The sequence below is a fragment of the Apis cerana genome, linkage group LG6 (genome assembly GCF_029169275.1).
Source record: "Apis cerana isolate GH-2021 linkage group LG6, AcerK_1.0, whole genome shotgun sequence".
NCBI lineage: Eukaryota > Metazoa > Arthropoda > Insecta > Hymenoptera > Apidae > Apis > Apis cerana.
The window spans coordinates 8011369-8035250 of record NC_083857.1 but is presented as its reverse complement, the minus strand read 5'-3'; the positions used below and the strand labels follow the sequence as shown (position 1 = coordinate 8035250).

Genomic DNA, 23882 nt, shown 5'->3' with positions numbered 1-23882 from the left:
TCGATACAGAAAGAGATTTCCGTTCCAGAAAATACATAATAGAATTTAGATATAAATAATAATGCACGCGCGAATCGAATTCGACCAGACAAATTCCATTTGTCCCCAAAAATAATTCGGGAAATTCAAGTCGCATCCGGAATTCTAATTGCAATTACGCTGTTAACCGCTGCGATGACGCTCCACGAAACGAAAAACAAAGATATCTCAACAAGGATATATTATATTCTCCTCTTAATGGAACGTTTTCAACACGTTGTAACGTAAGAATCTTCGTTGTTCATTTTGCTCGATAATGGAGATCATTACAAACCCTTAGCATTACATTCGCACATGGGATATGCAATTTTACGTTCTTTCTTGACCCCAAACGTTAGTAATAAAACTTTCTCAACCCAAGATAACTTTCCAATTCGACTCCCTTATCCTAATTCCTCCCCTTAACTCTTTCTTATATCCGTCAAAACCAACAAACAAATAAATAAATAAACAAACCATCGCGAGAAACATCAACGGCAAGCTTAGGAGGCCTGATCGAACGAACTGCAGCCACCCCTTTTCTGGCTTCCCTCTTTATCCCCTCGCCGTTTTCTGCATATCTTTCTTTCCACGGCCGTAATATTCCATGGAGGCTCACAATGCCTGGCAGACGGCGGGTGGCATAATGTTCCCTGCCCCGCGATAGCGATCCACCCCCTTCGAGGTGGCGAACGCCAGCAGCCAGAAGGCAGTAGGAAACGGCCTCGGCTCGTTAAAAACTCCACGTTGGACCACTCGTAAAGGAAACGAAAAGAGAGAGAGAAAGAGGGAGAGAGGGAGCCGAGAAGAATGCACCGAGCCGAGCTGCACTCTTACTTACTTACGCGGCGTTGCACCCTCGTTCACCCTCCCTCCACAAGGCCCTCCTCTCCTATCTTCTCCGTCCGTCCCTCTTTCGACCAGTTTTCTTCTTTTCCTCCTCTCTCTCTTCCTCCTTTCCCTTCGGTTCTCTCATATCCCCGCGCAGGGGATGAAATCGTTAGCAGGGGTAATACACGACGCACAGGACGCCTCGATGCGTCCCTTTGACTCGCGCCACTCCTATAATTCAGTCGCGCCGGTAAAATGACTTTCCTTCGCTCTCCATCGGAAGCGTTTTACGCGCGATATTATTTCCTGGCTATTAATGGGGGGGAAGGGCAGGGCATCATCTGCTTTTCACCATTCCCTCTCTCCATTCTCCTCTCCTTCCCGCTCTCGACGGATAACGATGGATATCGAGACGATGTGCCTCGATCGAGTTAAACTGCGAGTCTCGAGAATTTTTGTATTTCTTTTTTTCAGTGGTAACGAAGGATACATTGATCTTACGTTTCGAGCTTCACTTTTAATCCCACCCCCCTCGTATATCGCTGTGAAAACTTCCCACTATTTTACCACTCCATAGAATACTTTAAGAAGTCGTATATCATTGATTTATTTTCATTAGCCGCCTCCTCGTATAAAGCTTGCGCTAATAATTTTATACGAAGTTTCATACCTCGAGTAAAATGCCCCGATATTGCAGGTGATAATGTTCTTGTCGACGAGTATACTTTAAAAAAAAAAAAAAAAAGGAAAAAAAATTCTTCCTCACCCTTAACATTCGCACCTTCCACCCAACCCCGTGTGCGTGGAATTCCAAAACGACTTTTTTCCTCTCCTCTCTTTTATTCGCAAAAATCATCGTCTCGAAAAACCACCAACATCTTATCCGCGAAAAGGGGGAGGTGGGAATGTTTGTTTGAAATTGAAATTGAACGCGAACGCGACGCGAACACGTGGAACGTAGGAAAATAGATCGCGATTCCATAGATGATTGTCAAAGCCGGGGTGGGAGGAGGGTTGTACGAGTCTATAAGAGAGATCGTTCGCTGAAATAGCGAGCGTATCAAGAATTCACGAGGGGCGCAAATAGCACCACCGTGAGAGAGAGAGAGAGAGAAAAGAATTTCTTCCCTTTTTTACATACATGTGATCATCCATCGAATCGTTTTCAATGTTTTAAGATGTTTTAGAGGCGAACGTCATTTCCGGCCGAATTTACTCATCGAATCCCCGGGACGGGGTGCCTCGCGGAGGTGAACGAACCCGAGGATAAATTCGGGCAATTCGCCCGATTCGATTGATTAAATAGAAATTGATACCGTTATAATATACCGGTATATAATTTATATAAGGATAAAAGATAGATATTAGTTAGACGTTTATATTTATTTATTTATAGAAAATTTCTGCTCGATTCTCGCCACGTTGATCGTTATCGAGGTTGTATTGTATATCAATTCAATGTTGACGGATATACATGCGATAAAAGAGGAGGAGGTCTTCATTTTAAAAAAGTCAAAAAACCAAAAGACTTTGCTCGCGCGATGAAAAAAAAAAGAAATAAAGAGGATCGCGAAGAGAAAGGTTCGTATCTCAGCAATTATAGTAGTGTTTTATTATTTTCTAAAATGAAGAAAAAAAGACACTCTATAAAATTAATTCCAACCCCTATATTCACCGGGTCTCATAAAATGGATAGACCAACGATGAGGTTGGTTTTCCTTTTGGTATCTCGAAAATAGAGATCTTGGCCACCATTTTTCCTAAGCCCTTAACCAAATAACAATAAAATAGCATTTCTAATTTAGATCGGATCTCGTGAAAAGGATAAAGGATAACTATACTAAAAGTTTCCTTCGATACCTCGAAGACGCAATTTCGGCCATACCTTTTACCATATTTCACCATACCCTTTTATTTACTTTGTTTCTTTTTTTAAAGAGTTCAATATTAATTTCAAAACATCCCTGAACTAAACCAGACTCAATGTTTTTCCTAATACTAACGCACAATTAATTCCCATTTTATTTACACCTATGAATACGAAATAAAAGAGGAAGAGAATGAAAAGCTGATATCTTCCCTATCTCAAAAAAAAAAAAACAAACAAACAGAGATTTAAAACCCACAACAAACGACCCAAAACAAAACAATCCTTCGTTCACTACTTTATCAAGAAATTAAAACCAAAAGATAATCGCGAAGGGGTTGATCTTTCCTTACGTATCCTTACGAACATCCTTAAAGAAAAACTCCAAACTCCAGAAAAGGACAAAATTAATTTTACGAAATCCATGCTGCGAGACAAAAGAAGAAACGTCAGAAAACGTGGTAAATTTTATCCATCCCGAAAAAAAACCCACGTCTCAGCCTCCTCCAAACCACCACCACCTCATCCTCCCCCTATCTCTTCTTTTTTTTCTCCTTCCTCCCCCTTCCCTCCTCCAAGACACAGCAGAGCTGGGATATCGTCACGAGTGTGACGAGCCTCCTTGGGGGAGGGCGAGAGAGAGAGAGGGGGAGGGGGAGAGAGAGAGGGTTCCTCGGAGGGGAGGTTGCCAACAGTGCAACGAATGGAGATCGATTCTGAGTCTGGGTCAGGCGAGGGCGTTCACCCCCCGGTGCAGCCCGGGAGACACGGAACCCAGGGTCGTAGCTAGGGGTATCACAGGAGGGGTACTGACGCTCGGCCGAGGGGGAGGGAGGGGGTGGGTCGCGCACGGGACACTCCCTTCCGCCGACAGGGGTGCAACGTACGCTTCTCACCCCTTTGTCCGAAACGACGACGGCGTGCATCCCTCGTGGGCCAGCTCCTTTTCGGATGGCCTCGATCCGATTCCCCTCCCCGCGAATTAACGATGTTCGATCCCTCCTCGTGATTGAAAATCCGTGGATGGAACGTTCAAGATCCGTCCAAGGATCTTGACGGGGGAAAGGAGGGAGGGGCGTGGAGAGGAAAGTAGTAATTGCTGTAAGAGGATGAGAGGTTTCGATCTGACAGACCTGACAAGTTTGTTTCTGCTAAGATTATTAATGTACGTTGCAATGGTACAAATATTAAATGCAACCTTGGTGGCAGAGGACATTGGATATTTCTTTCGTTAAGAGCACGGGGGTAATGTAATATCGAAAGAGAGGGGAGGGGTTCATTGTTTGCCACTTCGTATTATTCCTTGTCTTTGTCCCCTTGGAGGGAGGGAGAGGGAGAGAGAGTTCCGTGGTCGGAACTCGTCTATTGGAAAGGCACGAAACAGGATAGTTCGAAGTTCGTCGAACTGTTCCTATAAGATAACGGGGTTGCGTTTATGATAAAATTGGGAATAACGAGAGATGTTAATTAGGACGTGTTATTAAAAATCGATCGAGAGTGGAGGGATAATAAGAGTGGCGTTGGAATAAATATCCGGATCGATTTTTAATGACCAAGTGATAAATAACGTAATAGGGGGGAAAAATGAAAATGGACGTGTCGAAAGTATTTGTAAATATTTGGGTGTTTATATATCCAATCGAGTTCATTATGCATTTTCTTAGTGGATTATCGCAAGTTTAAAATGATTTTCGCTTAATTTTATTTTATACCGTATCATAGAGTGTGAAACGGAGAAAAAAAAAAAGAAAAAGGAACAAAACGTCCCTTTTCATTATCGTTATGGCGCAAAACTATAATTTATAATATAAACGGCGCACAATGTGTTAAAGAACAAATATATTACGCTTTCTCGCAATACGTTCAAATATAATGGATAATTTATATCGTGAAGTGTGTACGTTCACCTTCTGTGAACATGTAGACATTGGATACAATAAATTTCTATTCTACAATACGTAATCATTAGCGAGAAATTTCATGTTATGTTCTTTCATTTATAGAAATCAAAAAAACGAACAAAAATTGTTATCACAATGTGTCTCAAATATAAATTTCATTCCGATGAAATTGTAATTTAATTATACAGGAGAATATAAAAAGCTCGATATTTATTAAATTCATCCTTTCCTATCGATATACGTTTGATTTCGATAGATATTCTGTCGAAATTTGGTTGTTCAAACTTTATTATTTATTATCTAAAAACAGAAGAAAAAAAAACGATACGCTTAATTTACATTTAATCAGATGGAAATTGTTGTGGGAGATAATGCGGCTCATCCCCTTTTCACGTCCGCGTTGCTCATATCCGAAATGCAGGAGAACAGTTTTTCATACCTTCCGCTTTAACCTGACTACCAGGAGCGACTCCCAGGACGAGGTGAACGATCGACAGGGTGGTGTAGTACGTGACCTTTTGCTCGAAGGATAACGGTAGGGGTGAAGCGGGGACTTTGCCCCTCGGTAACGGGGGTGAATGCACGTACGACCTATCTGCCCCCACCCCTTTTCACGAGCACCGAACTATTCAAGTTCCCGGGGCCGGCTAATTAATAATCTTTCCGGTCAACTCGCCGTCCGTTTTGCTCGACGATACACACAGATTAAGGGGTAAAAAGTCGACTCGTGCGCGGACGAAAGGGGCCAATTTCAACTTACTTCCTTAAAATTTTCTCGTGTTTTGTCGGAACCTATTTGTATGCAACCCGCCCTGAAGCGGTGCACCGAGCGCAGGATCGATCCGCGTTTCGGAAGCTTTTTCATCTCGACTACCACGCGCAATGCATTTAAGCTACCGATTTGAATAATGATATATTCCGATATACGTTTGATTATGATATATATTTCGCACTTTACTTTCTCTTATAACGAACGTTTATCGGAGAGAAGAAAGTTGTGTGATAAAAGTTGATGATATAAGTTTTATACGATAATATTATTTATAATAAAACTTAAAATATTATATTTTATTTGTAGGTAGTAGAGAAATTTTTAATATGAATGAGAAAAAGGAGAATTATTTTCTTTTCTTTTTTTTTTTTGAAGAAATATCATTGTGAATAATGTTATCATGAGAGCAAATGTATTATGTCAAAGAAGTTTTCAAAATGAACACATAGGGAGCCACGTGTCAAGAATTATTTAAAATAAAGATTTATGGTGTTTAATAATTTATACAAAATATTGTGCATCAATAATTAATAAAATATAAATATGAATAAAAGTTTTATTCTTCTATCGCATAATCTAAATTTTTTCAATATAAATAAATACAAATAAATTTATCAAATAATGTTAATATAAATTATATATATCGTTAATAATATTATTTATAAAATAATTTGTTTTTGTCTCAGAATCACAAATATTGCGGAAGAATTATAGATGAAATAGAACTTCCTTTACCATGTTAATATTATTTCTAAAATTTGTTACCGATAGAGTATAAAACAAAGTTGAAAGAATTACTTGTTCTGGAATACCGACCACGCAAAATATTAGAATGCTTAGAATGCCCTCTATGATTTAAAGAAATATTTTTGCCAAGAGATGGCACTAGTAGTTCTGTTTCTACCCTATTTTCTATTTTTATCCTATTTCTATCTTTTTCTTCATCTATTAGCTTTCCTTGTCTACACTTGCTATGCGCTCAAGACACGGCGCAATTTAATTTTTAACGAATTTTTAATTTTAATTTTAATATATATATTATTTTATTATATGAAACATTTATAAAATCTCATAATGATATATTAATATCATTCTTGATATATTATTTAATGATTTGATTTAAAAATCAAAATAAATAGATAAAATTTCAGTTTCATCATGAACAATTACATCACATACTTGATTATTATTTGAATGCAAAGTACGTATATATGTATTAACTTCAAAATTTACGAGTAATTTAATGTAAAACATAAATTTAATAATAACGTTATAGATAGTTATATAAATTGTGTTTTAATAGTAGTATTACGTATAAATGTACGAATTGAATTCGTGTAGTATTATTAAAAGCTTTATTGAACAAAAATAATGATACTAATTTTTAATGTAATACTAATAATTATTGCTTTACTAATCACTGTTTTGTTTGTGAGATATTTCTTTTGGCGAAGACGACTAAAAAATGTTGATAAAAAGCATGTTGTTGTAAGTAATCAGGTATTGGTGCTAACCTAACCTCTAAAAAAATTTTACGATATAAATAAAATAAAAAAATTTTATAAATTTCTATTTTCTCCTTTTTTTATTAAAAATTATGTTTTTAATGATATTTAAATTTTATAAATATTATATGAAAATATTTATTAAATCATCTTTAATTCATTTTAACGATAAATTATGTGACTTTTCCAAACTAATCATAACTGTATATTTTTAAAAGTTTTTTTATAAAATCATTTTTTTTTTTTTTTTTAATATTTTTGTATCAGGTAACTGGTGGATCTAGTGGAATAGGAAAATGTATTGCAATTCTTGCTGCCAAATATGGAGCACATGTGACAATAATTGCAAGAGATATTCAAAAATTAGAGATTGCAAGAAATGAAATCATTCATGCATGCAAAAATAAAGATATTCAAAAAGTTGAATATTTATCTTTAGATGTTGGTGAAGATTATGATGCAATTGATAAAGCTCTAAATGACATAGAAAGAACTATGGGACCTATATATATGTTAGTGAATTGTGCTGGAACTGCAATTTGTGGCAAAATTGAAGACACTTCACCAGCAGATTTACAAAAAATGATTAATATTAATTTCTTAGGATCTTATTATTGTACAAAAGCTGTTGTTCAAAGAATGAAAGCTGCACAAGAAGGAATTATTGTATTTACTTCTTCTCAAGCTGCATTATTAGGTATGCATTACCATTATATTTAAATGTATTTGTACTGTATAATTCATTTTTTTTGTTTTTTAGGTATATTTGGTTACTCAGCTTATTGCAGTACAAAATTTGCGCTTCGTGGCTTGGCAGAAAGTATATCTATGGAACTTGCTCCTTATAATATTTCTGTGACTTTGAGTTTACCTCCAGATACTAACACTCCAGGTTTTGCAATAGAAGAATTATCTAAACCTCTTGAAACAAAACTCATATCGAGTACTAGTTCCCTTGTCAGTCCAGAATTAGTAGCAGATAAACTTTTTAAAGATGCATTGGTAAATAAAATTAAAATTTTATTTTAATTTAATTGGTAATGTATTTGATAAAATAAAATATTTTTTAGGCTGGAAAATTTTTCTCTACTGTTGGTATGGAAGGTTTTATATTAACTGTTTTATGTTCTGGAATGTCACCATTTAATTCGATTCGAGAATTATTTATCCAATCAATGCTGATGGGTATTTTTCGTCTTATAAGTGCCTGCTATCTTATACATTTTCAAAAAATTATTTTAAATTGTATGAAAACTCGCGATAGAAACAAAAAATCTGAATAAAATTTTTTTTTTATTTTTTACGATCGCACGTACAAGAATTTATATATAAAAGAAATATTATATATGATATACAGCATTTGTAACTTTTTCGATATATGCATAATAAACGTCCAGTACTTACAAAAATTTTTGTACTTTTTTATCAATGTAATAAACTCATTTTTATTGAATTATTTAAAATTTATACTTTATATCATTAAATTTAAAATAAAAATATTTATCAATATATCTCTTGTAAATTTTCAATGTAATAAAATGAAAATTTAAATAAAAAGGAATAGATTTCGTTCATTATTATAAAGGTAAAAGGAATATTAAAATCAGTTAACGGTTTGGCTTACTTTTATTTAGTATCCCGTAATTCATAGTATAATGTTCTTCATTAAGCTTTATGGTTCTTACACACATAGAACGGGACAGTTCTCCTCGTCCCTGTTGTCACGATACCTTGAAAAAAAAAACGTAAACGCTGAAACTTCGTGTGTAATGTACATTTTGATGTGGACGATGCCCCATTGTGATGATAAACGCTCGCATCTGGTACTTTCCAATGCATTAAAAATGTCCTGTGCATTCGATTATTTTTAATAATTCATTAATTCTCTTTTAATCTTTTACAAAACAGAGAAATCCACACAAAGCATCGGTCGATTCAGTTGCGATTTATGCCCTTAGGAGGGCAGCGTCCAGCATTTGAAACCGAGTTTGAACTTATGCAGAGAAATGGCGAATAACGAAGATGTGTCTTTCAAAATTGTAAATCGGTAATGATCGGTTTAACATTGATTTATTATCTTTCTCTTTCTTTCTCTCTTTCTTCCTCTCACTTTCAGACCGATCATTTTCTCTTCTTACCTTTCTTTCTTTATCCTTTTCACACATACATTTCATCTACGCGTCCGTACTCCCGCTCGTTTCTCATCCTCCGTCCATCCACGCAATTGTATTTCCTCGGCATCATCTCACGGATTCGTTAAAGTCTATTCCGATTTACTCTAAGCACTCAAAAGTGTACATTATAGAATCTGCGAGACGAGGCTTGCTTCGAGGGTTATTATTTTTTCAAAATTTCGTTTAATTTATTTACGTTAATTTTTAAATCGATGTTCGCTTATTCGGGCGCTCGACAAATGCTTTCCTTATCCATTTTCCTTTCCATTGATCCCTAACCTCTTTTTCTCTTCGATCGTTTTGTTCTTTTGAATCGATTGTACGTTGCGTGTGATTTAAAATGCTTGTTATTAGCTTCGTCGAACGTTCGAACTGGCAAACGGCACGCGTTAATGATTAATTAGACCCATTGCTACGTGTGATCTGTCGCGCATTGGAAACGTAACTATCGTTGAGAAGTTGTCTCTGAAAACTGAACATGTTCACGATGGATCGATTTTCTCCTGTCTCGATCGAGACTCCTGAAATTTCACATCGAACGGAAATCATTCTATTATTTTCCAAGTATTTTTAAATATCAATATTATATCTTCGTTCATATTTTCATAGAACGAAGAACCGTGGATATTGTTAAAGTGTCAGGAGCCTCAATATGGCTTTCTATTTATTTTTTGCAAGAAGATAAGCGCGACGAGACGTATATTAATATCGTCGATAATGAGGAATTGATGAAATCTTCTCCGTCCCGAGGGTTTCGATCGACGACTGTGTATTTTTTATTTATTTCTAACCCTCTACAGCAAAAAATTAATTTCTACGTATCAATCGGATTTACATACGAAATCAATTATTAATAAAAAAACAAGCACAATAGAATATAAAATGAAACAATGACAATATATTCATTTAGATATAATGATAGCTTTATCTAAAAAAAAATGTATTTGTGTGTGTTAAGATAAAAAAAAAAAAAAATAAAATTGTACAAACGAAGCAAAAATAATTAATCAAATAAATAATTATTTAAATATTACATAAATATCGAATTATACGCTTGTATCAAATTCATTTACACCATTTTGCTTTTTTTAAAATTATTTACAAGATACAATAATATCGTCGTAAATAAGTATAATATTTTAATAGTAATAAGCGGTAGAGGGTTAAAATCACAATAATTATACATACGCAATCAATATCACGGAATCAACATCCATCTATTATTTCGCAGAGATAAATTTCACCGCACCAATATACAATATTCTTTTGACAAAATTTATTTCTTTATGAAATTGTCTTATCTGCGATCCAGTTTCCACTATCGATCACGACTTTCATCGTATAACGCACTAATAACTTCATTTTTAATATTTTTTTTTTTTTTAAATAATCGAATTCGCAACTTCAGTCATAAAACTGATTGCTAGATCGTTAATTCTAATTTATTTTCAATCGGAATCTCATCACCATCTCTTATTCGTATTATCTACTATCGAAAAAACTAACTTCGAGTATCTACGCATAAGAGCACATCGACGAACTGTCAGGACGGTCAATCATCACACGAAAAAGGATCTTTCGATATTCGCGTACCGCGACTCTCGGGAACGGGTACGTATTTTTCGCTGGGGCTGATTTGATATAGATGGTTTCTGATATCAAAGATAGATTTGACAGAAATATATCAAAAAATATTACTTACTTTAAGTAAAATTTTAAACATTATTATATATTTACATGGAATATCGTAAATTTGAAATAAAGGAAAAAAAATTATAAATGTACTACGGTGCAATTTGATCGAAAAATAATCGAATCAATCTCATAATATCATCTAAAATCAATATCTGCCCCGCGAGCAATCGACAAAACCGAGAATACATAAGTTATATACGCACTCAAGCCTGCAAAGGCTGGCATCTTAAGAACAAAAAAATTCGCGACACTTAAGAGCTACTATAGACAATGGTACAAAAATTCAATGCTGCCTACGACATTAGTATACCTTAGACGACGTTTTTTATTTAAATCATCATTATTATAACCATCATCACCATCATCATTGCCATCTTAACCTTTTCTCTCGTCTCCTCTTTGTTATCTGTCATAATAAAGAGGCGACGAGGACGAGCGCGAAAATTACAACTTTCTTCTTCCACCTGGCGAGGTGAGGCTTCAGTTGTTGTAACAAGAAAGGGTACAGTAAACAGGTAAGCTTTAATTGTAGCCTCGAGATGCCCTATCTTTAGCCCTTTCTTTTTATGTTTCGTTACAAGTAGCCTCGCGAGGCACGGGAAGAAGAAAGGGAAGAAACGGTACAAGAAGATTGTTCCCGGTCGTCCCTTTTTTATCTTAAGATGCGTCATTCGACCAACGCCTTATCACGTCAGTCCAACGAACAACTTTTTTTTTTTATTTTTCGCGTATGTGTTTCTTTTTTTTTTTTACTTACCCTTTCACACTTTTTCTCTATTTTTCTTTCGCACTTTCTCTCTTTCTCTCCCTTTCTTTCATTTTCTTTCGTTCTTTTTTCGAGTGTCGCATACAAGCATACATTCTTTTTTTCTCTCTTCTCTTCAATATCATTCGTCTGTTCGCACACATAGAGTTTCACACGCGTGTAGTTTCATGCACACACAATCACTGATTGCCGCGAAAAATTCACGTATACGCGTGTACGTCCATACCTGGTTACATTATATCAGACAATATAATCCTTCATTTATATTCCGTTCTTACGCTAGGCGTTAATTAGTGTTACATCTAATCGCGTGTGGCCGGCCCGTGCTATCCAGAAACGCACTGAACATAGCTGCGTTTCTTTTTGTTGCTCGATGCATCGATGTGCCAGAAATACGCGACAGTGCTGCCTTTTATTTCTCTTCTAATCTTTTTTGTTTTTTCTCGCACTTTTAATTTTTTTATTTTTTTTCACTTTATTTTCGTTCTCTCTTGCCGTGTTTGTCCTTGCAAACGTTTTCGCATATCGAGAATCTCTCATAATAGATTCGATTGAATTCAAGAAAAATGTAGTTAAATATGTACGTTATTTATCGATCAAAGGAATGTACAGAAGTTTGCGATAGAGTGACTAATGATTTGAACGAATCAAATGATACGAGTATTCTCGATCTCGAATTCTCGAAACCAGTTGTTTCGAACACAATTTCAAGCCGGTTAGCACGGGCGGCCAGACCCATTCGAATGCGTTTACGATCCGAAAAATTACACAGTAACGTTATTTATTTTTTTTCTTGTTTGTTTCTTTAGTGTAACACGTACGGCATATCGTTAATTAACGTTACGTTATTTATATACTATATATTTACAATCACATGAATCGTAGATATTCTAATGTATCGTTCGCCTCGTTCGACTAATTTTCTTTCCCAGTTCCATTTTCCCCTCCCCAATCTCTTCACTTAACCTCTATTTTTCTTCCAATTTTTTCATAGTTGTTATTCACAATTATTTGCCATTATATTCTCACGTCTATATTTCATTAAATACTTTTCTCTCTTAATTTTTAACCTTGTGTTATATCTTCTCGTTATTTTCACCGTGTTATTTATTGCGCCGCTTTTTCTTTCATTCGAACTGAAACTTGTTCAATATTTTAACACCATTGTGCAACGTATTCGCGCGCGTACACACATATACATATATATATTTATCTGTTCGTTTGTATATATATATTTATATATATATTTATATATAATATAAAAAACAGTATCTTCTATCGCTTGTGAGAAGAAAGCAAAACAGGATGCCTTAGGCAATCCAAAAAGCTGTTCGTCCGTATGTCTATACAGCCGAACATGCAGAATGAGAAAACAGTCTGGGTCTTTCAAAATTGATCATAATGATCTTTTTTTGAACTTGTTCCAATCAATTATTGTTCTATTATCTATTTATCGTTTTATCTTTCGTCGTATCATCGTGTGATTGCTGATGAAGTATGAAAAATGACACAAGTAAGTGAAAATTTATAAATTATGATTTTTCGCATATTTTCATAATAATAATATATAACTTTATCGATCAAAATTGATGGAAAATTGTTTAATATTCATAGAAAATTTTATGAATCAATAAAATAAAACAAATATCTATATAGATATTCTTGAATATCGCATGTCAATAATTTTTATGTCATCGTTTCATCGTTCGATAATAATTGGTGATTTTTTTCTGTTTTTCTTTTTTTATATATGACCCATTCCGTTACGAAACTTGACGCATGCACGGATATATAACATTTTATTGGCTCGTGTCTATACTCAATGCACTTTAAGTACCAAAATTTATCATCGTAAATCGTCTCGAGGCAATCGGTACGTTTCATTTATGCTCTTTTTTATTCGATTTTTTCTGTTATAAATAATCGAAATATTAATAATAAAACCAATCTCGTCGAACATATTTTCGAGATAGAATACTTTTGAATTATATAGGCAGTGACATTTTATATCATAAAAGATAAACTTATTTCAGTCGTCTTATAGATTTTTCAATTTTCATTTGAAAATATTCAGGAACTATATAGAAAATATAATATGAAGAAGAATGAATCTTGTTATTATATAAGTGGTTCTTTAATAAAAGTGATCTTAACCTTAATATTTTCTATAATCAAGATAACAGTATAAGATAGTAAAGATATAGATAATATTATAATTAATTTTTAAAATTAAATTCTTATTGATTATTTACATAACTATAAGAAGAAATTTTCATTGAGCTTAACTTGTAGGCTTAAAAAACAAAACAATATTACGGATTTTTATACTAAAATGTATTTAAATACTTAACTAATATTTTTAGTTATAATAATTCAAAATTTTCTTAATTATAATACGCTTTTAATCGGATTTTAAGATAAATTACATAACAATTGTTCGTTTACTCTAGCCAAATATTTTTACATCACTTGTAAAAAATATGATTTCATTTATATAAAAATTCGTAATCTAATTATTATACTTTGAAATTCTAATATTCTAATTCCTTTTCATTTACGACTATAAATCTCATTTAATCTCGATTGTTAGTCAACAATTATGATATTTTGTTTTATTGCCTTGTATCAGATTATGCAATATAGCTTCATACATTTATGGTAATTGCATTTGTTCGATATTTGTTCTCGTGACTTGATGAAAAGATTCGGAAAAACGAAGGAAATTATTCATTCACACGCACTTTATGCCATTGGATGATTTCAACGTATCGTCTATCAGAGACGATCGTCGAGATACATCTCTTTCTCGAGACAATCCTCGAATGTACACGGTACACGGTCGAGTATAGACACATTTCGCTAATCGTCACTCTAGTCGAATATAATTAATCACATCGCTTTCAAAACTTCATCGAACAAGTTTCAATTCTATCGAAAACGGCGCGGACGAAGTTCTGTCGGCATCCCGCGATTATCTTACACCTTGTATATTCTTTCAGCCGCTCTCTCGACCCCTCTCCATTTCTCCTCGACACTCCTCGACCTACTCCCAACCCCATTTCCATTTTTCTTCTGGCAGAGTCACACGCGCTCGTCACCGACTTAATCTCGATGCGAAATAAACTACGAAACCCTCCCGATGTCCCCGACAGAATCTCACCGATCGAAGACTTCGTTACTGTTTGGCTTCCCTCGAGAAAGACACGAAGATCGCGAAACACCTTTGACAACGGATCTTTGGATGATGAACAAGGAGGGGAGGAACTCGCCTCTCGAACTTCGCGTCTTATTAGTCGCCCCTTCGTTCGGATTTACCGAAGACTTTTTTACACGATCATTTAACACGACGGTGTTACTTTTTATATAGGCAAATATGTACAATGATTTCGTATGACGATTCAGCGATCAGTTAGAATGATTCGTTATAGAACGATGGAGGATGCGTAACGAGGGTATAAAAGGTTCTATATCGCGCGTGTTTGAAATACACATTGGAAGATCGTATATTTTTATATGTATAATTCCTATAAAAAATTCGTCTTGTTGTCCCGCTTTTGAAGGTGAGGATTAGAGGGAGGGTATTCGCAAACTTCGTGTCGTTTCGTTTTGTCCATCGCTCGATCATAGTAGTAACCACTTTTCGACCGCGTGAAGAACTCGCGCCGATATCACGGGTAATCTCCCCCCGAGATTAATTAACCCCTAATTGCTAACGGCCGGATCATACTATCTCGACACACGAAACGTGCGTTATCCTGAATTTCTCCACGTTATATATAACCACGTTCACAGAGTAGAATCGTCGTTGAGACGCCCGCGATCGACGTCGTTCACGGATCCCTATAAATGATAGTGGATCGAGTCGTTCGAAAAGCAGGAGCTTCGATCCTTCGTTGTGAAGATTTCTCCTTTCTGGATATACATTTAATTTCTCGACGAAATTCAATCACTGAGTCGCATAAACGCTTATTCGAAATCATTTCTTTTCTTTTTTTTGCGACAAACGAACTCGATAATGAAATTCGGCTGTATTTTATTCGGTTGAATGAAGGATTTCGATATTTCTCTCGGTTATCTTCGAACGTGAACACGCAGCTTCTCGTCGCGCTGTTCTCTCGCGGTTTTCCATCGTTCAACTTCTCTCTCCCTTCATCGTCCACTTTGCCACGAAGTCTTTTTTTCCGAAGAAGCCCTCCGCGTGCACTTTCCCTCGCCTCCTCTTGATGTAACGTTCCCTCGAGGCTCGTAGCAGGAGATAATCGATCATCTTTCGACACAGTCCAGCTCCCGTTTCTGATTATCGTTCCGGCGCGAAGTAAGATGGATTCTTCGAATAGAGGACCATGAGGATCAGAAGGGCGAGGACGAACAGGCGGCTACCATGACTCGAATAAAGCGTCACGACGCCTGCCAGCCACCATAACGTCGGACAGCCACCCGGTGCCGAGCTGATCCCTCTTTGAATCGCCGCAGGATGCTCCCCTGTATCAGAGAATTGATTTTTACAACCGTTGCTACTTTTATCGCGATTTTACATCGTCAGCAATATTTAATACTTCTCTCTAAAATTTTATTTTATTATTTCTTTTTTTTCTCTTCTAGATACCGTTTCCCATATCTGTGTGCTTAATCATGAAAACTCCGTGGAAGTTTTTTTCAGATAGCAAAGTCGATACGGCTGTTTTAAGGTAACTTTATTATGTTTAAAAAAGTTAAGAAACTCAATATTTTCTTTTTTTTTTTTTTTTTTTTTAATTTAAAAAGTGCGAAACTTTTAATGAAGTTGGAAGTTCGCGATAATGTAAAATATTCGATATTTTATACTTTCTTACTTATTATTATAAAATTTAAATATTAATAGAAGATTCATGATTGAGATTGAATGAATATTAACGAACCTTACTTAAATTTCATATTGTTATAGAGATTCGTTTTCGCTGCGTTTAGACTTCTAATTGGATTTGAACCAAGAAGTTGACGAAGGATTGACCCGAAACTGTATTGAATTATCGGTAAACTAATTTCAGAAAGTTACCATCTTTTTATGGTACAATCTGTGCCCGTATTTACTATTACATTAAGTTTAATTACTCTTCCGAATCGAGGGGCTTGATCCAAAGTAAATCTTTATTAGATTTGTAAAAGCTCTTTCGAAATATCTGCAAAACTTTTATGAACAATAGAAATGTTTTTTATTTTTCTTTTTTCGTTTCACATCACGCAATATGAAGCTCACGAAAGTTATTTAATTTCCAGGAATGCGAAAATAGGGCTCACCATTTAACACGTGAAGTTGCACGCTCGCGCTGTCCAAACTGCTCGGACTGCAAGTATAATTTCCCGAATCTTCCCGCCTCGCTTTGTGGATCAGGAGACTGCTGACTGTGTCGTGATCGATCCTCTTCGTCTGGATGTCGATCTTATTCAATTGGTAGTCCAGAACGCGATCACCCTCGTGGTACCAGAAAACGTAGAAAGGGCCCTCGAGGGACTGCTTGATCACACATCGTATCGCAACTGTACTTCCGGTCTTCACGTACATGTCGCGGTCGCCTATGATCTCGATCTTTGGCACTGGAAAATCACAGCTAGTATCTACTTTTTTTCTTATAATTCAATGAATTTAAAGGAAATGCGTTGCGTGTAATATATTCTTGGAAAACGTTTTAATCCACGTTACGTAAAAATATCAAGTTTTTCTATTGTGATCTTATAAATTATGTTCTGTGACTAGAAAAAAAAATAATAAAAATAAAATTTTACGGTGAAATAGTTAATTACACAATAGATACTGTAAATATTGTACGGAATTCTTGATATTTTGATCTGTTCGTTAATAATACTTAAATACTATGACAAAGAATATAGTTCGTGATAAAAAAAACTTTGCTTCTACTGATTATCATCTATCGATAGCCGAGATATATCGCGAGACACGTACAATACGTTAATTATAATAATCTATTATCTTTTTTCGCATCTTTTTCACTCGAACAGTGTATATATTTGAAAATATATATTATTTCTTGCGTTCAACGAAGATTGAAACGATGCCGACTGCCGTGAGTCATCCATGGCCCATTCGATATGTTAAATGTATCGCAAGAAGGTGATCGAACGACAAAGAAAATTAATTATTAAATGTACGGAGCGATTATCCGAGCGGACACTTTAACGCTCACACGTACGAGAAAATGTCTGTATTTTACGCTCGTATAATTTTTTATCACGTCGTTGGAACATGGTTCACGAAGTGCTCCGACGATCGATGACAGAGCTCTTCTCGGCCGACGTAAAAATAACACTTGCATGGAATTGAACGAGGATGGTCAATGATTAATTTCTAATAAATCGTATCACATAAATATATCAGAGCCCAAGGAAATTAAATTATCCACTCTGAAAACTTTTGACCTCGTCGTTCAGAAATCTCACATCATCGAGAAATATTTTTTCGCGATCTCACCGACGATGTTGAGCTTGATGATGTGACTCTTCTTCGGGTCGGTCGAGATTTGGCACTCGTACTCGCCTTCGTCGCGTGCCTGCACGTACTTAACCTGCAGGGTCCAAGTGTCCGACGCATCTACGAAAAGCGCTTGAAACCTTTCGTCCGGGATAAACATGGTTCTATCTACTGAGAGGATATGCGAGTCCCTTCTTCGGATCCACGACACCTTTTGCGTTACAGGAAACAATAGATTAATTTTAATAATATCGTCGACGAGTAGAAGATTTGGAAGAAATTTTATATTCGATATCGTATCGTAAGAATAAAATTTGGAAGAAATGTGTGATGAAGATAAAAAGGAAATTTTTATTAAGTAATGATTTCTCTTTTACGTGTACGTGATCAGTATGTGTTGTTATTCAGTATTTCCAATATGATTCGAATAAGAAATTTTATTTCTATTGTAATAGTAATCTTATTTCATCTAGTTATTTAATTTTTACAATTTTGATTTTAATACTAAGTAAACGATAATATCTATCTACTTGTACTCTAAAGTATTACAATATTCTTTTTCCAATACTGTAAATGAAGATGTACTTTGAAACGAAGATATCTTTAACATTGTACATCCTTTGATTTTTATCTTCTTTTAATGTCTAAAGTATTCCTCATTTTTTTTTAACATATAATAACATAAAAGATTAATATCATACATTTCTTTTTCATTCATATTTTAGCACTAGAATATTTGAATAATTGAAAAATTCGAACGATAAAACGTTTGAATAATAGATTTTGAAATAATGGAATAGGAATTTAATTTAATTATTGGCTGTAAATTTTTAATTTCTTATCTGAAATATGTGGTTGAAATATAAAAGTATATTTGTTCTATTTATTTATTTTGAGGACAAGCGATCAATAGAATTGGATAAATCTAGTACAAATCTCGGAATAAATCAATTTTTACTCGAGAACGTTCATAGTCCGGAGGGGAAAAGAATATTATTTGAATTATCTTGCCAACACTTTGATCGTTAGTGTCAACGCTATAACGTGTATCAACACACACGTGGCTATAAACTTGCGAGGCGTTTCTTAGAAAAGTTTGACACAGACAAAGAGTGTTTAAAACTTGTTTAGAACTCGAACAGGAGGAGTTTTCAGAATCGTGTCTCTATACTCCCTTTTCCCTCGTTAAAGTGACTAGAGCACGGCTTGAAAGTTTTGGTCACCTACTTCAGAATCGCCTTTTATATTCTTAGATTCAAAATTGGATTTGCTCTTTGAAGATGAATTATGTCTTGTTCAAATATTGTTAAAAGAATAAACAAGGAACTTTTATACAACAATTTTATACAATACTTATTATCGTATAATTAATACATAAATATTTAAGAGACTTAACAAATAACGTTTGACACGTTCGACTTATCTTTACAGATCGATCTATCTCGCTATTATTTAATTAGAAGAAAATTATTCAAGCTTTTATCCTATGCAGAGTCAAAAACTTTCCACCACTTTTTATGATTTCCTTGAATTTCGTTGAAATTAAATCGGTAAAACACTACGTATAACTTAAAAACGACAAATCTCCAAATTTAAACATTTTCTTCGATTTCCAAATCAAAGTTTCTTTTTTTTTTCCATTGAGTCGATTAATTATTTATCAAAGTGAAATTGGCAAAACAGTATCCGAATACTCGTCGTCGAAGCTCGAGCGAAGGGATGGATGAAAACCGGGTCCAATCCGATCTTTTTTATCCGCCAGACGGGCGTATCGCGAGAATTATTAATCCCTTCCTGCGCCCCATTGTTAGATTTTTGGTCCGTTTCTTCCGCGTCGTCGATGGAGGTCGTGCAAAAAGCGAAATAAAGCAACAGAGAAAAAGAGAGGGAGAGAGGGAGACAACCAGTGACGAAGTGAAATTCAACCGTGTCTGGCTGGAAATTCGCGAGCTCCTCTCGGATCCTGAATACGGATCGAGAAACTCTGTGGAAAAAGCTCTGGAAAATACACGACGAGATGGAAAAAGAGAGAGAGAGAGAGACCCTGACTCGACTTCTCTCGATCCTGCTCGATCAATCTTCTTTCCCTTGTCTACGGTTAATTTATCGTGGGGCGATCGACTTGGTCGACCCGCCTCCTTCCTTCACGTGGATCCTCTCGCTTGAGAAGAAATTGTATCACGGAGTATATATTCGATCTATTCTCGTGATAAGCGAAGGAGGGAAAGGTGGTAATGCGGAGGAATCCTGCTGAAGGTGGTAAATTGGAATGCTTTAATTAAATCAATGTTAGAGAGTGATATATCTGTGATTTTACAGAGGAATATATTTGTAGCAGGAAGAGAAATGGGATGAGATTGGAGGAGGAAGGATTTTCAAACGTATTTAATCCTTTATAACAGCGTTCGAGTTAGTTTTGATGAAATTGAGAAGCTTTTATCGGCTAATTCCTTGTCACTTCTTTTATTCCCTTCAAGCGCGTATGATGATTTTGACGGGTTTAATAATTTACTATCAATGTGAATTTTTCCCCCCTAGAAATAATCGATTCCTAATTTATACTCAGTTATAATAAGTATTTTATCATTGTATCTGTAAATAATACAATTATAAGTATATATTGATATTAATTCTATTAAATATTTTCGATGTATCGAAGATAGATAGAAGAGTAGCGTTTTCGAAAAATAAAATTCTTTATCCGAACGAATCACTTTCTTTCCGTATTTCAAATTCTTTCTTAGATATAAAAATGGAACATACGAGGCGTTTCCGCATTACGATTCTATTGACGCTCGACTCGGCAAGCGCACGTCGCTGTACGGCTCCGTTTTTCAACTACGATGTGGCCGGAGTAGAAATCGAGGGAACGTTGCAATCAACGAAGTGGAGTAATTGCCTCTTCGTTCCGTGATACAACGATCGGTTATAATTCAACTCGCGGGGAAAAAAATTTGCAAATGGTTAGATCCCTGGTCGATATCGATAGCGATCCGCACAAGGAGAACCGTAATCCTTCGGTTAATTCTCGAAGTGGAATCGTTATCTTGGAAATTCCAAACCGGATGGAATTCGTTTATCTCGGCGAACAGTGTTCGTTGAAACTGAGGAGCTTTTCCTTCTCTCTCTCTCTTTCTCTCTTTCCTTCTTCCCTCTATCCTTTTTCTCCAACTCTCGCTCAATTACGATTGTCGTGCCATTAATTTCAACGGGGAAGGCAATAAATTAGTAAATCCCCGTTTCTCGCGTTGGCTTACGTTTCATCGATCGATTTCCGCCTTTTCTGCAATTCCTTTTTCGAAACTTTCACGACGGGACTTTTAACTCGCCCGATCCCGAGAAACGAAAAGGATTTAATTGCGCCACCTCACGGATCCTTAAAAATCCTTTCCCTCTGTGAATTTCCCCGTTCGTTGAACTGGGATTCGCACTCGATTACACGAACGACGAACGATTGAATTTTACCTAATGCCGATTTGCATATATAAATTTTCAAGATACTTTGTATATATATATTATATATATATATACAAATGATCGATTTTATTTTACGTTTTAATAGCAAAGATATTATTTAGTATAAAGATTTTATGAAAATTGTTTATATTCAATTATATATATACGAAAATTCTATTATATACAATACAACACATGAATTAAGTCAATATTAAATTTTGCATCGTTTCTATTTTCATATGACTACGAAATTTTCGTATAATATCGAGTCTGACAAAAAATGTAAAATACGCCCGAATAATATTTTTCACAGCGCGTCGTATCAGAGTTTATCGTAACATTACGTCATCACTTTTAACGTCGCATCGATTTTTCAAAAAGGGACAAATTGCGATCCAACAAAAATGAAGTTACGGAGAGAGAAAGAGAGAAAAAAAAAAAAGAAAAAAGAATCCCTTCCATTAATCTCTCGAAACCTCTCTATTGATGTTACAGTTTCAAAAAATATCCCAAATATCCCGGCCGCGTTCCATCGAACGGAATACGAACGAAAACAAATTGCGAAGTCACCGGCGCGCGATCGTTGTTCCGCAACCCCGTCCACCAGGACTAATCGTTTCCAATCGTGTATCCGGCGTGGCGAGGCGCAATGGTCGTTGAAAGTCAGCAGTTTTAAGGGCACGTTTAATTCCACGTGTGATAAGTATCGAAAGAACAAGCATGGGGGGAGAGGTGCAAAGGGGTCGCGACTCTTATGTTCGCGGACCCTTAAGTACGCAATCGGACGATTATACACGAGGGTCGCGTGTCACCATACACTTAGTCCTGCCTCTTTCAACGTTGTTGCGCACATCGAATGGAAGGCAAAAAAAAAGAATTTTGTTAACGAGCGATACGGCTAATTTTTACGGTTCGCTCGATGCTCAAAAAGGTAGGATGATCTCTGATCTTTCATCACGTATTTTTTGTTAAAAAAATGTTTGCTACAATCCGAACGAAACGGATATACCAATGCCAAGTATAATTTTAGAGATTGAAATTGAAAAAAATGTTGCGAACGTACAGGTTTTATAAACGGAAGGAAATTCTCGATATTCGTGAAAATTCACGGTTTCAAAGCATCCGGGCTCGAGATAAACACTTTGAACAGTTTGAAAATCTACATTTCAGTAAAACGAATATAACGATTATTCATTTATTGTTATCGTACGATAAATATATGATTAGAAAAAGTATTTGCACAATATTTTTAATTTCCAAACGAAACATTTTTACCGCATTTTAATATTATCGCATAGTTGCACGCAAAGATCTAAATCAACGCGACATTAATTAATATTTAAATATCCCAACAAACATAATAACGGTATGCGTATACAAGCACATCATAATCGTTAACCACATCTGAAAAAAAAATCTCCTCCTTCGTGATGCAAATTTTATTAAAACCAAATTATCGTCCCCAATTATCCAACTAATATCGCCCAAAGACGATCTCTCCCTCCTTCTCCTCTCCTCCTCTCTTTCAATCTCCCCATCTCTATTTCCCCAAATACCCAAACCGTGAAATTCACGCAGCTCCCTATAATCCTCACTAACGACCACATAGAACGCGGGCATATTAGACTTTTATAGTTGCTATAAATCCCCCTGCATGCAGATCGGGAGGGGAGGAAGGGGTTTGATGTATCGGTTTATCGCCGCCGTTTCGATTATTGTAATAGAGGGGAGGGGATTTTCGCTCACGCGAAATATCGGCGGAAACGTGGGCCGGTTATATAGCTTTTTTTTTTTCCCCCTCGATGGCGGATCAACGATTTCGTGGAATACCACCGATATCGTCACCGTCGACTCACGGCGGAAAACTCGCGTGCGAATAAATTCCCTTTATCTGACCCTTTCTATCCGCTACATAACTCGTTGCTTTTTGCAAGGAAAAGGATTGCGAAAGGTGGAAGAGGGTGAGACGGATTTTCGAAGTTTGGAATTAGAGGAATCCGTAATTTTGCGCTCGCGATGTTGATGGCGGAAAATTGACGGAATACTCGGAGCGAAGTAGCTGTTTGATCTCTTTGATTCGGGAGAATGGTTCGTTCGTCTTGAAACTTTCGTGACGAATTGTGTGTCCGAAGCGAGATGGAAGTTGGACAAGTTTTAATTGGTAGGTTGTTTCGTAGTGTTGCAGTGTGTGAGACAGTTAAGGTGAAAGACTTACCGATTTATTACCGAGCTGTCGCACTTTGCACGGAAGGTAAGCATGGCTCCCCAGCTGAGCCGTGATGTTCGTGGGGGTGTTTGAGTCGAAGTACGGCCCCGTGTAAATCCCGTCGAACCTCTTCACTAACGAATGGGATCTTGTGCTCACCCCTGCAAAATGTTCGATCGATATTTAGACGCGCATTCCGTGTATACAGATTTAAATATAACGCAA

The 23882-nt window shown here is 35.8% G+C and overlaps 2 protein-coding genes across 9 annotated transcripts in view; one reads left to right on the top strand and one right to left on the bottom strand.

Moving 5' to 3' along the window:
- The first annotated feature begins 6370 nt into the window (after window positions 1-6370).
- On the top strand, window positions 6371-8303 carry LOC107995557 (3-ketodihydrosphingosine reductase). Of its 2 annotated transcripts, none has more exons than XM_017053155.2 (4): window positions 6371-6877; window positions 7162-7591; window positions 7655-7896; window positions 7965-8303. In XM_017053155.2, the coding sequence occupies exons 1-4, from the start codon at window positions 6761-6763 to the stop codon at window positions 8175-8177; spliced, it is 1002 nt and encodes a 333-aa protein (XP_016908644.1). In that variant the 5' UTR covers window positions 6371-6760; the 3' UTR covers window positions 8178-8303. The 2 variants fall into 2 exon arrangements, with proteins under 2 accessions (XP_016908644.1, XP_016908643.1); XM_017053154.2 differs by having other exon boundaries at window positions 6597-6889.
- Window positions 8304-8501: 198 nt separating this feature from the next.
- Window positions 8502-23882, bottom strand: part of LOC107995559 (neurotrimin) — a 51684-nt gene continuing 36303 nt past the window's right edge. For 2 of the 7 annotated variants that reach the window (XM_062076198.1, XM_062076199.1), the window contains exons 2-5: window positions 23667-23818; window positions 17996-18206; window positions 16807-17103; window positions 8502-16011 (exon numbers count right to left, since the gene is read on the bottom strand). In XM_062076198.1, the coding sequence (XP_061932182.1) occupies window positions 15827-16011; window positions 16807-17103; window positions 17996-18206; window positions 23667-23818 (845 nt within the window). In that variant the 3' untranslated portion in view covers window positions 8502-15826. Of the gene's footprint in view, window positions 16012-16568; window positions 17104-17995; window positions 18207-23666; window positions 23819-23882 lie in introns of those variants that run through there. The other 5 variants (XR_009830102.1, XR_009830104.1, XR_009830103.1 and 2 more) reach the window with 5 other exon arrangements.

What these genes read in the sequence shown, in the direction of transcription:
- LOC107995557 (XM_017053154.2), top strand. Translation starts at nt 6,761, where the DNA reads ATGATACTAATTTTTAATGTAATACTAATAATTATTGCTTTACTAATC. An exon ending in TTCTCAAGCTGCATTATTAG is followed by an intron (nt 7,592 to 7,654) that starts GTATGCATTACC and finishes TTTGTTTTTTAG; the next exon opens with GTATATTTGGTTACTCAGCT. An exon ending in AACTTTTTAAAGATGCATTG is followed by an intron (nt 7,897 to 7,964) that starts GTAAATAAAATT and finishes AATATTTTTTAG; the next exon opens with GCTGGAAAATTTTTCTCTAC.